At 39.7% G+C, this 14,727-nt stretch overlaps 1 protein-coding gene across 3 annotated transcripts in view; it reads left to right on the top strand.

Moving 5' to 3' along the window:
- Positions 1–14,727, top strand: part of dock1 (dedicator of cytokinesis 1) — a 187,648-nt gene that overhangs the window by 41,679 nt on the left and 131,242 nt on the right. For all 3 annotated transcript variants that reach the window (XM_023271467.3, XM_023271476.3, XM_055004433.1), the window contains exons 17-20: positions 3,683–3,786; positions 4,369–4,552; positions 11,887–11,984; positions 14,567–14,656. In XM_023271467.3, the coding sequence (XP_023127235.2) occupies positions 3,683–3,786; positions 4,369–4,552; positions 11,887–11,984; positions 14,567–14,656 (476 nt within the window). The remainder of the gene's footprint in view (positions 1–3,682; positions 3,787–4,368; positions 4,553–11,886; positions 11,985–14,566; positions 14,657–14,727) is intronic.

Consider the following 14,727-nt stretch of genomic DNA (forward strand, 5'->3'; position numbering starts at 1 on the left):
ACGGTTACTTTAGAAACTGGCTCACCTCAAGTGACTCTGGGACTGCGGATGCATCCTGATGCTGTCAAACTTCAACCTGTCGCAGATAATTACAACTAGAGAGACATGTTTAAAAGGTGTAATGGCTGATTTATTTTGGATTTGGGGTGCTGCATGCCTTGAATTTCCCTCTAAATGAGGCTATATACAATGTAAAGACATCAGGTTACATCAGGTCAAGTGTCGTGGTCACATTCCTGTTTATTACACTGACTGAATTTCCTCAGTAGTTAAAGGGGAAACCACTTCTGACTGCTTGCAGATAGCATAGAAAAAATTACAGTTAGATTTGCTAGGTTTAACCTCTCAATTTCATCACCAGTAATAGAAGACAAGAGTGCCTGCTGATGCAATTTATCCTTCCTGTCGCTGTGTCAGTTAACCTTTCATCTCACTTAATACCTGACTGTTTTCAAAGGCAGAATAGTACTTAATGTATGTTTTTGAAACTAGGATGTTTCCTAGTGCCATCACAGAAACACTCTTACCATAGATTTGAAGCTAGTGAGGTAACTACAGGTTTACTCCTGGGTTTTGAGAAACATAATGCTGATTCACTTCCTACTGGGGAACATAGGTATGGACATATATGCTGCTCACCTAACATATATTCCCAAAACCGACTCTGATTAAAGGTTAACAGCCTTGTATTTGTTGATCTTGGCAAGATATTAGAGTAAGTCTACTTCCTGGTTTTAATTATCTTTTTTTTTTTTTTTATTAGTTCTTTACTTGCCCCCAGGACTGTTTAATGCTGCCAGGGCAACAGCTGAAAGAAAACGTCTGAAATTGTCTTACATGTTTTAAGAATACATCCAAGCAATATGTGATAATAATTTAATTTGATGAGGCGATTTCTGCTCATGTCTCATTTTTACTCCCTGTGGGCTCATGTTTTACTGCAATATAAAGTCCTGTACCTCTATGGAAACTACACAAGCATGGCTAAAAACAAAGAGAAGTTATAATGCCATAAACCATATAAAAAGAGAAAACAAAAGTTCAATTTGTTTGATTACATATGTTACGAAGTGTCCAAAAACAGTGGTGACTCATACTATACAAATTATACTACTCTACTTCTATTTCCTCCTATCTGCTAATGATAGACACAGCCTGCAGTTCAACCCAGTAAAAAAAAAACTTTTTTTCTTTTTAACATAAAATCTGGTTAGAGCAAAGAGTTATTTTCGACAGTTACTTTAAATGAGACAGTATACTGAAGTGATTGTGATGAACTATCATTCATGATTTTAAGATTACATTTTCTCAACCAAACAAAACATCACTTGTGATTCGTTCAAAGACTGCTTAAAAACTCAAAATCCAATTATTCTACCTGTCTTTATAGTTTCTATCTATAATAGTTTCATTTTTAAAGACGTGCCTTTACACCCAGATGGCAGGTTCTTGGGCTTAGAGGGTTAATGCAATACAAAGTGTAATTATAGTCAGATCTACTTTTACCTTCTAACATTATTTCTTGTTTACTTGCACATTCACACAGTCATCAGTTTTTTTTTGCCAGCTCTCCTTTCTGGCTTTGGCTACAGCAACCATGCTCTTTTTTAGCCTGTTAGCTATATTTTTAGGTGTCTCATATTGATTTAGAATTGTCGTTTGTTCTTTTTGTGAGATATGCAGCTTTAGACCTCTGCATGTTTGGCCATCTGGTGCCATCATGTGACTAGATTTGAAAAAATGAGGTTGAGTCAACTTCATGTCACTGTTTGGAATGACTGTGGTTTCTGGGCTTAATGAACCCAGAAAGGGAAAATATATCATTGCTATGTTGAACTTGTTTCACAGCACAGGCCCCTGGTTTATTAGAGGGTTTGTAAACATGTTCATTAGCTGTTCTATGATAAGTCACTCCATTATATTATTCCTAGAAAGGCACAATGCAGCTATCAGAGTAGCTTAAGTAATATTTTCATTCTATGGGTGAAGCACTGTCCTGGAAAAATAATGAAATCTATAACCTCTCTACATGTGATGTGTTTCTGATGAACAGCAGTGCTGAGATGGTCTGCCAGGATTTTGAGTTGTTATGCCTCTGCTGTCATCTCCCTGCATCCTTCCTTCTTCCTCCACTGTGCTCCTAGCTAGAGCTGAACTTTAAGTAGAAGCACAGAGTGACAGAGCTGCTCATCAAGACCACTAGTGCAGCTCATGTGCTCAGTTTCTCAGCCCCCTGGTCCAGAATTAGGCCAGCTCTAACACAGTGCATCAAGCTACCACTCCAACATTGTCAGGCCTCATCAGACTGATGACCGCTATCACAGATGCTGCCTTGGCTGTACAAGATCCCCACCATCTTTTCACTTGGGTTTCATCTGTCATTACAGCACTACCCGGTGAGAAGGGTAGAGGGTGGGCTTTAAAATGTAGCACAGTACACTCAACATAAATTTAAAGTGACAGCCCACCTTAGAGGTAGAAGTCTGCAGAACTTCCACCGAACGTGACTTTGATTAGTGTGAAAAAAGTAGCTCTGTCCTCAAAGTGACCTTTTTCCCACAAATCTAGAGTTTTGGGCTCTTTTCTGTCCTTAGGAAGTCATTAATACATTTGGTAATACTGTGTGGCATGCGTACAGTGTTTTCCCTCCACTGGTTCCTCTCTGCCCAGCAGTTATTCACCGGCGAGGTTGCAGGCAGCAAACCAATGAGGGGATTTATGCAGATAGAATGCGAGATATACTTTGATGAATCACGTCTCCCTGCACGTAAATTTGAGCTTGTTGATCCGCGATGATGATATATGTCGGCCTATCCAAATGCTTGGTTACAGGACAAAGTCATAACTCTCTTCCTTGTTTATGCAGTGCTTCCTCTCTACGCTCCCAAACAGTCACACATGTGTGTGCACGTACACAAAAGTAACATCTTTTCTTCACCCCTGTGGGATTGTTCACAGCTGCAGCTATGAGATCAAGTTCACGTGTTTATTCATATGCTAACAGCAAGTGGACACAAGATACCTTAATCCAAGCCTTGTTGCTTGAATAATACCTTTCCCCTTTTAAATGAGAAAACATGAGTTTTAAAAATGGCACATTTTAACATATAATAACCACATCAATTTTCAAGAGCTGAATATGATAACCTGTGTTTGAACTATTTCTGTCATTGCACATGCCACTGTTTTTGCTGTTTACCGTGCACAGTTCATTCACACCTATGCATCATTGGTCTGAACAGTCTGTGTGCATCTGCCTCATTTCAGTAAAAAAATAAACAATTCATGCACAGATACAGTCATGCATTAATAAAGACATCAGAAGGGAACAGTAGATTCTTGTGCCAAATCAGGAGCTGACTCAGGGCCTGCAGTGCTGAGATTAGCATTTGGGATTATCTATTTTATCAGTCTGCTAGTTTCTTAATGACTTGTTGTGAAGTCAGCAATGCTGCATGGCTCACTGCGAAGGAATCTGATTTCCTGAAGATTTCCTGAAGATGCATATAGCTCAAATTTATATATTATAATGTCCTATATATTGAAAGATTCAGTCTGTTAGTCTGGAAATATGGACAGAAAACAAATGTGTGTATATATATATAACTGTCAGTATGAAATGCAAGCAACAATAACCATCATCACTTCCTCCATTCTGTTTTACCTCTCTCCCTTTCCACAGCCAAAGACAAATCAGAGAAGATATTTGCCTTGTCTTTTGTGAAGCTAATGAGGTATGATGGGACGACTCTGCGGGATGGTGAGCATGATCTCATTGTGTACAAGGTAAGTGTAAAAATATCTCTTAGCACAGCCAGAAGTCAGTGTGTTTTGTCCTGGTTCCTTTGTTGCTGGCTGCCTACCTGTCAAACTGGCCCACGCTCCTCGTGACATGACCATGATATAATCTGTAGGTGAAAAACTGGCTTATCTTATTAGGAACTGACATGATAATATCTGGCCTACACTACCTTCTATTGAAAATTGTGCAGTCGGTGCGCTATCAGCCCCCACAATGGGATGAAATTGCTTTCCAATTAAAATCCCTCGCATAATGATACCTTTGTGCTATGGTGCCCATTTATGTTAATTAAAAAGTTCATGTGGGAATAAAGTCCCCCCTATTAGATTTTTCTTTCTGTTATTTTTTTTTGTTTTGCCATTGTCAGTCATGATTGCTGTTTGGCAAAGACTTTAAGCACTCACACATGCAACAGCTGGCAGAAAAAAAAATGATTTGGTGATAATATGCCCTCGGAAATTGACTTTTTTCCAACACCCACAGCAATAGAACACTTTGTCACAAGATAAACATCAGATATGGCTTTATACCAATAAGCTGACTTGAGTCTTACCCTGGAAAACCAGGCAGAAGCAAAGAAGCTGGAAGACTCATCTCTGTACCTGAACCTGCCTTCCACCAAGCTGGAGCTGGAAGAGAAGGGCTACTCCACTACGGGGAAAAGCACCCATAACCTGGGCACCTGCATTATCAGCAAGGACTCCTTCCAGATCTCCACCCTGGTCTGCTCCACTAAGCTCACACAGAATGGTAATAGCCTCCATATTGCAATTAACTTTTGTACCTTTTCCCATTCTGCTGTTTTTTTTAATCTTTTTCCTCTACAAAGAGCCCCATTTCGGAAGTTGGAATTATGCTTCTGTGGCAAAACACCTGAGCCTCAACAGTGATGTGTGTGTTGTTGGTTGGTTGTAAAGGCTTTGCAGACAGGAACAGATGTGCAAACCTCCAAAACTTGCGTGTCATGAAAGCTGATTGATATGACATCGATTTGCAAAGTTTTCTTAGTTTCAGTTTTCTAGACTTTTCAACATGGAACTGGCACAGCTGATCTTCTAATAAATATGGAGAACTGCATGAACTATACTGATCATTCTGTTTTTTTTTTTAAAGTGCTTTAATTCTTCATGGATGTTGTTTGTTTATACCGGTTTGAAATAGATTTTGTGGCCTGATTCTTCTTAGTTTTCTTTGCAGTCTGTTGTGACACTTCCTAGTATGTGTGTCATACACCTCTAATATATACAAGTAAAGAAGAAGATGACGTGAATTCTTCCCAACGACTAGTTTATTTTTGCTTTTGTGCAACCCAGACAATCGTAATTCCAGCTTGAGGAAAAATATGCTGTTATGAAGCAGTCATTTTCACATTTCCCCATAAAAAAGAGCTCTCACCAAAGAAAAATAGATTTTCACTCTAGTTTTGCCAGGTAGATGGTGGATTTTGAAAGCAGCTTTGGGCCACAGCCTCTTGACTTTAACAAACAAAAAGGTTATGTATGCACTAGTCTGAAGCTTTATTAATCAGTTGTCACCTAATAGGATTCAGCTTAGTAAAACATCATGAACCCAGTAGAGAATCTATATCATTAATGTGGTTATGTGAGATACACATGCATATTACTTGATACAGTTGGCTCGTCTGTATCAATAAAATGGTAAATTTTTTTGCACTGATGTTAAATTTACACACTGAAAATATGAGAGCACTGACCAGAAGTCATTTAGTGTCACAGGAGACTTTCTCATGGTTGCACTTGACTAGCTAAATTCCAACAATGCTCTCTGCTTGCCAACATGGAATTGATGGAAGTGTAAGTGACTGATTCCCCTAGTTGCTACAGTACACAGTAACAGGCTCCACCTGGTGGTACAACTAAATAAACCGCTAGTCTACGATACTTTCTCTGACATGCACGCCCTTCATTTTCTGCCTTATCAGTTAATACATTTTTAATCGGTTAAATTATTAATTGCAAAAAATCGATTAATGTGCAACAACCATATACTATTTTAAAATCAACCCTGAAGCCTCGACTTTTCTTCTGCCCATTCCTTACACATGTCCACATATATACTGGAAACTTGCAAAGGGTCTCCTCTGCCCCTCCAACTTGCTTCCTTTTCCTCACCTCTCCGTATGTCTCAGTTGTCCAGTTTCAGTCCATCTCTACTGACCAACTGACTTTCCTGCTGTGTTTACTTCTGTCAGTCTGACATAATCTGGCAGGTACTGACAAGATCTACACTTATTAAGCTAAGGAAATCCCCATCTCATCCCTGTGGCTCATGGATTAAGGATTTTGGCATCTTGCGTTCACACCAGCCTTTATGCATGTTTATAAATCCTTGCAGACATCAGTGTAAACCCCGTTGGACATGTCCGTATTTCCAGACTGTGTTCGTAACATTGTGGTTTTCTCAGTGTGGGTTGTGTGAAAAGCTGCTCTACTATGTGTGAGCAGTCGAACGCTTCTAGCTCTGATTTCACAGTTACTCTAAACAGAACCATCCTAAATGTCTGCTTTGGTTTCCTGGTCTCTTGATGTGTTGTGCTTCTTTGTTTTTTTGGTATGCAGGACTGAGTCACCATTTTAATTAGAGCCAAAATGAAAGCTTCCTCCTTCCTCTCAGTGTTTTTGTCCACAGTCTGAAGAGTGAGTGAGAATGAAGAAGTAACACATTCACCGCAGGCTAACTTTGACTGGAATTGAAATTAATTGTTTTACTGGCCCAGAGCAACGCCCTGTTTGAATAAGGAGTTCATCACGCCCTTATGTTTTTATTCATGGCAACACAAAGACAATTTTAAATAGTCAAGCAAGGGCAGAGTGAGCTGAAATGCTGTAAACTGTTTAAGCAAATTGATGTGTGTGGTCCACAATCCTTTGAATAATCCTTGAGTCGGTCTGTAAAACAAATCACTACGCACCACTTTTCTCTTTCTTTAGCTGTTAAATATGATATAATCCATTTGAAGCTTTAAATCCTCCTTTCAGGAACATGTGGCCTTACATTTAAGTAAAATAAGGCAGAAGGACATCAACAACTCGTGATCTATTAAATAAAACAAAATCTTCTTTAAATTCTTTTTTTTTAAAAATTATTATCACTTTGTCCTCATTTTGATCCTTATTTTTATATTAGTCATGTGAACGTTATTCACCAAAATGAGAAGTCAGGGATTGTTATAGTATCGCTGTAGCAAACTTGACGGGCAAAGAACTTAATAAAATAGGTTGTAAACAAGCCAGCAGTTTAGCCAGCTTTTTAAAAGCACATGAAAACACAGAAGTGACACTATTTATCAGTCTTTAAGTGATAAAACATAAAGAAATGATGTATTTTCAACTTTCTAATGGTCCTGGGACCACTGAGAAAAGTTAACCAAATTTTTTAAAAAGCGATATTTTTTTTTACATCACTTTATTCCTCATGCCTTATTAATAAATTCCCAGAAATAACCAATTTGTACTATAAAGTCCAAGCTCCTGGGCACAACTATGAATGTTAAAAGCGAGCCCACAGTAAGAAAACACATGACAGGAGCAGAAAACACTCAGAAACTATACTTACACAAAAAACAGTATAGAACAGTAAATTAAACCAGGTGGTATTCTTTAAACTATGGGGTGTCACTTTCAATAGTAATGGTTCCCAATTTTCATTTCCAGATATTTTGGCCAACCTAGAGGTTTGTTTGAAATCAGTATGATTGTCTTATTCAGATATTTCAGAAATGTTGCTGCCTTCCTAGATTTAAGCAATTACATTACAAAGTCAAATCTTATTTTTCTGAGAGGTAGAATATCCCAAACTTGAAAAAGTTGTGATAAACCAAAACTTCTACAAGTCTGGAAATGTGAATTTGATGAATGCAGCATCTGAGGATGAAAACTTTCGTATCTCTGCTCATATTATATGAGTGTTGGAGTTGCAAAAATTTGTGTCTCTTTCAGTTAAGGAGCAGCTCCTTGTTTTATGATTCCAACAAAAACCAAACATATGTTTGCTGATCTTGATTTATTTTCCTCGATTTGTCTCCATTAGTCTTCAGTAGAAACCTTCCCTCTACCAGCAGCCGCTCTAATGCTGAGGCCTTATGCGACCTTGTGATAAATCTTTGCTGTCACATAAAGACGTCCATGGGAGGAAAAAAAGCAAATTCTCTGTTGCGACTCTCCTGGATGTGCCCCTGATAGCATGCACAACAAACACTCATAAAGCCCCAGTAATGAGGTCACTCTGGGACAAGGGGAGAATTTTGTTGTCAGTGTTTCTGCATATAATGTGTGAAAGAAGGGGGCGTTGCTTGTTGTTACAGTAATGTTCCCTTTGAGGGTTATTAAGTTTAGTCTGCGGTATAAGTTGTCATTTAAACACAGTTGTGCATGCCCTCCTACTCTGCTCGGGGGTGGCGATGTCAATGAAAGAGCAGGCTCTGTTACAGACGGAGAGTCTGCCCACACTGATTACACCAGGCAGAGGAGTAATGTTAGTAGCTCAAACTGCTGTCTCATCTCTTATGTAGATGGGTAGTACGCAGCATACAAGACGATATCAATCAGCGCCTTTGTCTGACCCCATTTGTCCACCTTGCCTTCATTGCTCTGCATTCTCTTTTTCCTAGTGTGAGAGTAATGGTGTGTGTGTCCCACAAAACAGCTCCACTGCTGATATGTACCTGGCACTTGTGCTGGTAATTTGCAAGGCGCCAATAGGTGCTTTGGGATCAGATGGCCTCGTCGGTGCACATTGAGTTAGATTAAACACAAAGGTGTGTGTGTGTCTCACAGAATATGTCATCCCATGCAAAAGCTTAAGGAAAAGGTTTAAGTTCTTTTAATAAAGCAACACAGAGCTAATGTATTTCCAGCTGTGTCAGAATCAGGCGGCTTTATTAAAACTTCATAGCTCTTTAACTCGCTGAATCACAATCAGTTTCTGGGTGTTTCTTCTGCTCTTGGCACATTTTTGCCCACTGTGGGCTCATTTTTCTCAGCAGTATAAAGTCTTACGCCTCTATGGAAACAGCAAAACCATGACGACAATTAGATAGTAGGCAAAGAAAAAAGTTCTAATGTCATAAATAATGAAAAAGCCAAGACAATAGCTCGGTACCACTGAAAATAGAAACTGGAATTAACGTGCAACATTTTTTCAAGTGCCTAATACTTCAAACTTAATAGTGACTGTGGTCCCTATAGATATTTTAATTTGTTTCCATACTTTAATTTCTGCTCTGTGTGAAGACTGCTTGCAGTTCAGCCCACTTCAACCAAAAAATCTCAGAATTTTTGGCAGATAAGTAGTCTTTTACAGAATCTGGCGACGCAAACAGTTCATTTTTAAATGAGTGTGTAGAAAAGTGATTTTGATTAAATATCTAGATTTTTAGCTTAGATTTTTTCCAGACAAAACCGAAAGTTGTAAATGATTAGTTCAAAGAGCATAGGAAAGTTGAATGAATTATGCAATTTTGGCTTTTTAAAAAATAGCACGCCTTTCAAACCTCCCAGTGGGTTAGGTAGCTCAGTTGCAATGTCGGTCAAACTTAGTCTTTCAAAATTTTCTGCAGAATTTATACTGAAATAAATATATTTTAATTCTTTAACTGACTTACTGCAGTTTTTCTACAGCTGAAATCAAGACTGTTGGTTGGATGGAACAAGCCACATGAAGATGTCACCTTGTGCTCTGGGCCATTTTACTACTTTTTAAGCATAATATGCTCTATATAGATATTTGTCAATTACAAAAATAATAAACACATTAAATTATAATGACTTTTTAATGATCGAGTCAATTCATATTCACCTCAAGACTAACTGGAAGCTCACAAGAGGAAAACATAGTCAAGCAAAGGGGACAGAAAGAGCACTTGAATGCCCCTTGCAGCAAACTGCCTGCTTCATACACATGACACCTCGTCGCTGATCCCCACATCTGAGATGAAACGCTCTTTTTAATTAAGCTCGATTTATGCAGGCGGTCCCCCAGCGCAGGACGCTTGTGTGAAGTGGCTGCTGGCTCTTCCCTGGGTATTCGCAGTGTGCTCCACTAAATGGAGGCTGGAGGAGAAGCAGAGATATAATGACAGCAGAGCTGGGAGATATTCTGTCCCAGTGAAAGATATTAACATACTGTTCCTACCTTGGCTGGAAAGAAAACAGAGTTTTAAAGTCAGGGATTCGTGTGAAGCTGCTTTTACATCACTGTGTTTGAAAGGCTTGCACTTTTAAACTTTATAACCACATACAAGGTTGTTACTATTAGGAAAGAAAGAACAAGCTATTACGTCTACTTAGTAGTTTTGTTTGCTTCGAAATGTGAACAAAATTATTTTGTCAGGCAAGATGTGCTGCAAACAAACATTCAAATGATTATGCGAAATCTTTTGCATTTCAGTTGTGCAGTGACAATGTAACCTATTTTCTCAGAATTAATTATTCCACCACTCTCCGTCTGCCAGTTTTGTAGAATCTTTCAAATTTGGCTGCCTGCAGTGGCATCCATTCTCAAGCAGATGTTATTTGTTGAAGGCACTCTGAGGAACCCTGATTTCCCTCACACTGTGCCTTACTGTCCCATGTGCTCCTCACAGTTTGACCTCCAACAGCACTGATGCAGTGGGACCAAACTGCCTGATGATTTGTCCTCATTTTACTCCATTAGTCTCCGTGAGGTGCTAAACCGTCAATTTCCAAATCCATATCCCCCTGGGGAGGGCGATCCCTGGTAGTTAAGACGTGATATTGTGACTGAACCCTGACTGGTTGTCAGATTAACGGATGATGGGCATCCATCACTGTGTCACCATGCTTGACTGACTTTCTGTTAGCCAATCAGACGTGGCGAACGGAGCGAGGAAGCCGCGAGGATCCCAAGAAGGCCAAAGTGATGCTGTTGAGTCAGGCAGGGTTTTCTCGGCAGGCCACCATGAGCATACTTTCTCTTGCTGCCTTGCATCTGCACAGGACTATATATGTGAAGATTATTTGATTAATTTGAGAGAATTAAAAGGGTAGGAAAATGAAATAACTGGTAAATGGTAAGTATTGTATGTAGTAGCACTCTTGATTTCTTTGAGGTCAGTATTTGCTCTTTTTTTCTGTTAGCATTATATATATGTGGACAGACAAAATAACAAGAATCATCGATCAGGAAAGAACCAGCTATTAAGTGAAATTGAATATTAATTGCCGTGCTGCACTGACTGATGTACTAAGGCTATTTTAGTGATTTAATATTGCACTTTCACATTGTTGGGAGCTTACGAGATTAAAAAGTGTTGGTCTGTGTTTATGCAGCGGCGGCAGAGATACTCTGACCTTTAGTCTCTAGTGTGGGTCAAACTCCAAAAAGGCAAAATCCTACATTTCCCACTTACACATCTACTGTATATCCTCCCTGACCTTGCCCTGTGTATGCCTCATCCTTTCGTTAATGCCGGTTTATTTGCAGCCTCAACGCTTAACACAAGATGACACAGATGACATCACCTGGGTTTTTTTTAGGCACTGCACAAAACACATTAGAAACCTGCTTTCACAGGCTGAATGCTATTCCCAGTCACTGACACAGATCTTGATGCTAATTTGGCTTCTATACTGACTGATATCGTAGGAATTTCTGAGTAACCACCTGGCTTGAAATGCTTGAAAGATGGTCGATTGATGGCCACAGGGCTAGCATAAACACATCCTTAACAAATCGACACAAATGTGTTTTTTAAGCTCCCAATTTGATAATCTGCCAAAGGTGGTCTGAGCAAGGGCTCCCTTGAGCGTGATTAATCACATCGTGACTCATCCTCTTGTGCCTAAATTCATTTTCCTGATTAAACTGAGAGATCTAATAAAATCACTAACACTGTATTTTGGAAATTTACAAGCCGACGTGAATACGAAGGGGTGCTTCTCCAACAAATGTCTGGCCCCAGCGCTCATTAAATTCATATGCTCGCCCTTTATTGTCATTTCTTGCAGATTCTCACGTTGCCTTCACACTCTATTATAATTGACCAGATGAATGCTGTGCTTTGAGGTAATGTGTTGTTTTTTCTTTGTTTTTTTAATTTCCAGTTGACCTACTGGGCCTGCTGAAATGGCGTTCCAACACCAGCCTCCTACAGCAGAACCTTTGTCAGCTGATGAAGGTGGAAGGTGGGGAGGTAGTGAAGGTGAGAGTGCAAAAGTCTTTCCTCTGGTCATACTTTATGATGATAACTCACTTTCTCCTGCAATTTTAGTATCCTTGAACAGGTACTTTATTCCTCTGCTTGGATACAGATGAGCACAAAAAAAAGACCTCAACAGCTGGTGACATAAACAATTCAGCCACAAACAATTCTTAACATTCTTGAAAGTTACAGCTTGCTGGCAACGATTTCACAAATGGTTTCACCGCCTGTCAAAGAAAACAGGTTGCCATGTTTTTTTAAATGTCTCCAGCATGGAGGAAGCACCACAAACTCTGCCTGCAGGAGGGGAGGAGATGACCTGCTGTCAGAAGCATAGACAGGCCATTTAGGTGCTCAGCGTGAGGCAGATGAGTAAATCGCTCTCCGGAGAAAGTTTTGCATGGACAGGTTGGGTGCCTGGCAGATTGTAGTGTATCTGAAGACGTCCTTCACCCAGACAGATTTGATCAGGCCAGATAGATGTCTCACCCACAGCTGGACCAGTTCATTAAACCGCAGGGGTGTGATTGTTATTACCACTACATTAGCATTCAATCTCTCCAAAGTGCTTCAAGGCTGTCGGTGGGCAATTAGGTGACATTTTCATCTTGGCATTTAAAAGACAATTTATCAACATTAGTGTGGGCAGTGAGTGTATATTAGATACCATGCACGAATGTTAGATGATAGATAAACACTGTTTTTTGAGGTTGTGTTTTTCATCTCCCTAATGTGATACTGCTTTTGAATGAGCAGGTCACCGCTCTGTCATCTTTTCCATGCTGTATGTCCTCTGCCACATTGAATTGTGCTCTAAGCTCCACATGGTGCATGCTGTGTTTCTTTCTCATTGAGAACCTGATGAATCTCATCCATCCAGAGATGACAGACCAAGAACAATATAGAGTGATAGCTCTGTTTTCAACACTTTTACATCTGTTTTCACATTGCCTTCGAATTGGCTGAGTAAATGGAGCATGTTCCCCCAGAGAGGAAGGGTGTATATAGTTAGTGTTTCTGGAGGTACAGCTGACAGGGAAATTATTGCCGTCTATACAACAGAACCACATTAGCTCATGTTAACAGCTGTAAAGAGTGTGTAAAGGGCAGCATGCAGCACAGTCACAGCAATGGTTCTGTTGCCATTTGGTTCCACCCCTCAAATTATATGGATTCATATTCAGCATGCTAGAATGATTTATATTCAGCGTCAGGGTAATGAATTTTGCAGTGAAGTACAGTATTGTGGTTATCAACTCACTTATGTTGAATAGAATTTTTTTTTTTTAAGTAACTTTGGCCTTGCAATTAGAAATAGAATAAGTTGTTGAAGTTTAGTTTTTTAAAATTTGAAAAATATTAACAAAAACAAGATGATGCCAAGCTCTAACTGTATGGTATTTATGCCGAGTTTTCCTTGCTGCAGTAGAAAGTGCAAAATCTCACCAAGCGTCATCCTTATTTTACCATGTACAACAACATTAACAATCAAAACCCATACCTGATTTAAATTTGGCCGCCATTCCCATTGAAGTAGTCTCTTTGTGCAGCAGTACACTGCTCCCAGTGCTTCTGTGGTGCTTGTAGTGCTTCCTGGAAGTCCTGAGATGTAAACATGTTAAGCACTTTGTGCAATGAGCGATAAGTCTCCTAAACTATGTCCAAACAGCGACCCTTTCACTTAAATAGTATTTAGTGGAAGAGGAAGAAGACATAGAGAGCCAAATCTGCCTAGAAAGCTGGGTGTGGGGTGCGGATTGTGTTGCAGAGACCCATAAAACTTGTGTGTAATTGCTGCTCTGTGCATTAGAGCACTCACGTGGCATCTTGTCACAGTTCAGGTTATTTGTGCCAAATGTTTTCCCTCAGGACGTTACAGTAAAACTCTGCCTTGACAGTCCAGCCCTGGGGGACCAATTCCTGATGCCCAACCACATGAATGTTGAAGAAAACAGGGAGCATTCTCCTGGGGTACTCCTAACCTGAAGCACCTTGTGTGGTTTTAGAACTTGTGGATTCTTTCACTGTTGTTTGGCTGCAGACCCACCTATCAACAACAGTGATGACCGTTGACATGAAAGCTTCCTCTTCCCAGCTGCTCACTGACACAGAATGTGATGTTTTCTTCTACTCCAATTTGCACTCAATGGAGCAATCATAATCACACTTACATGTTGTCGTGAAATTGTGTGTAACACTGGTCATAATGTAAATCGTGTGGTGCCACATGATATCCTCACTCGTGACAGAATTTGCACACATGTTACAAGTGTGCAAATTCCCAGCATGAACAGTCTTGAAACTTCTTGATCAACCCTTGCTTATCTTGAAAATCTGTGGTTGTAGTTGGGATTTTTCTGTCTTGTTCTACGGCAGATTGAGTAATTTGGCGCCAGGTCATGTATCACTTTAATGCCACAAGCTGAATGTGAAATGTCCTTCCCAAAAAGAAGAAATCATTATCACTTTTACTCAGTTTATTTAAAAGATCCATGAGGATTTAGGCTGTTTTGTTGCACTAAGACTTTGCATATCCATGTCTTCTTCTCCTGCCATAACATGCCATATGTCTGTCATTCCAGTTTCTACAAGACACTCTGGATGCTCTCTTCAACATCATGATGGAAAACTCCGACAGCGACACCTTTGATACTTTGGTGTTTGACGCCTTGGTAAGCAGAGCTGCCAGCAGTAACAGAGAGCAGAGCATAATTCATAATAGTGGTTTCTGTCAGTGGAAACA

Source organism: Amphiprion ocellaris, chromosome 18 (genome assembly GCF_022539595.1).
Source record: "Amphiprion ocellaris isolate individual 3 ecotype Okinawa chromosome 18, ASM2253959v1, whole genome shotgun sequence".
In the NCBI taxonomy this organism is placed as follows: domain Eukaryota; kingdom Metazoa; phylum Chordata; class Actinopteri; family Pomacentridae; genus Amphiprion; species Amphiprion ocellaris.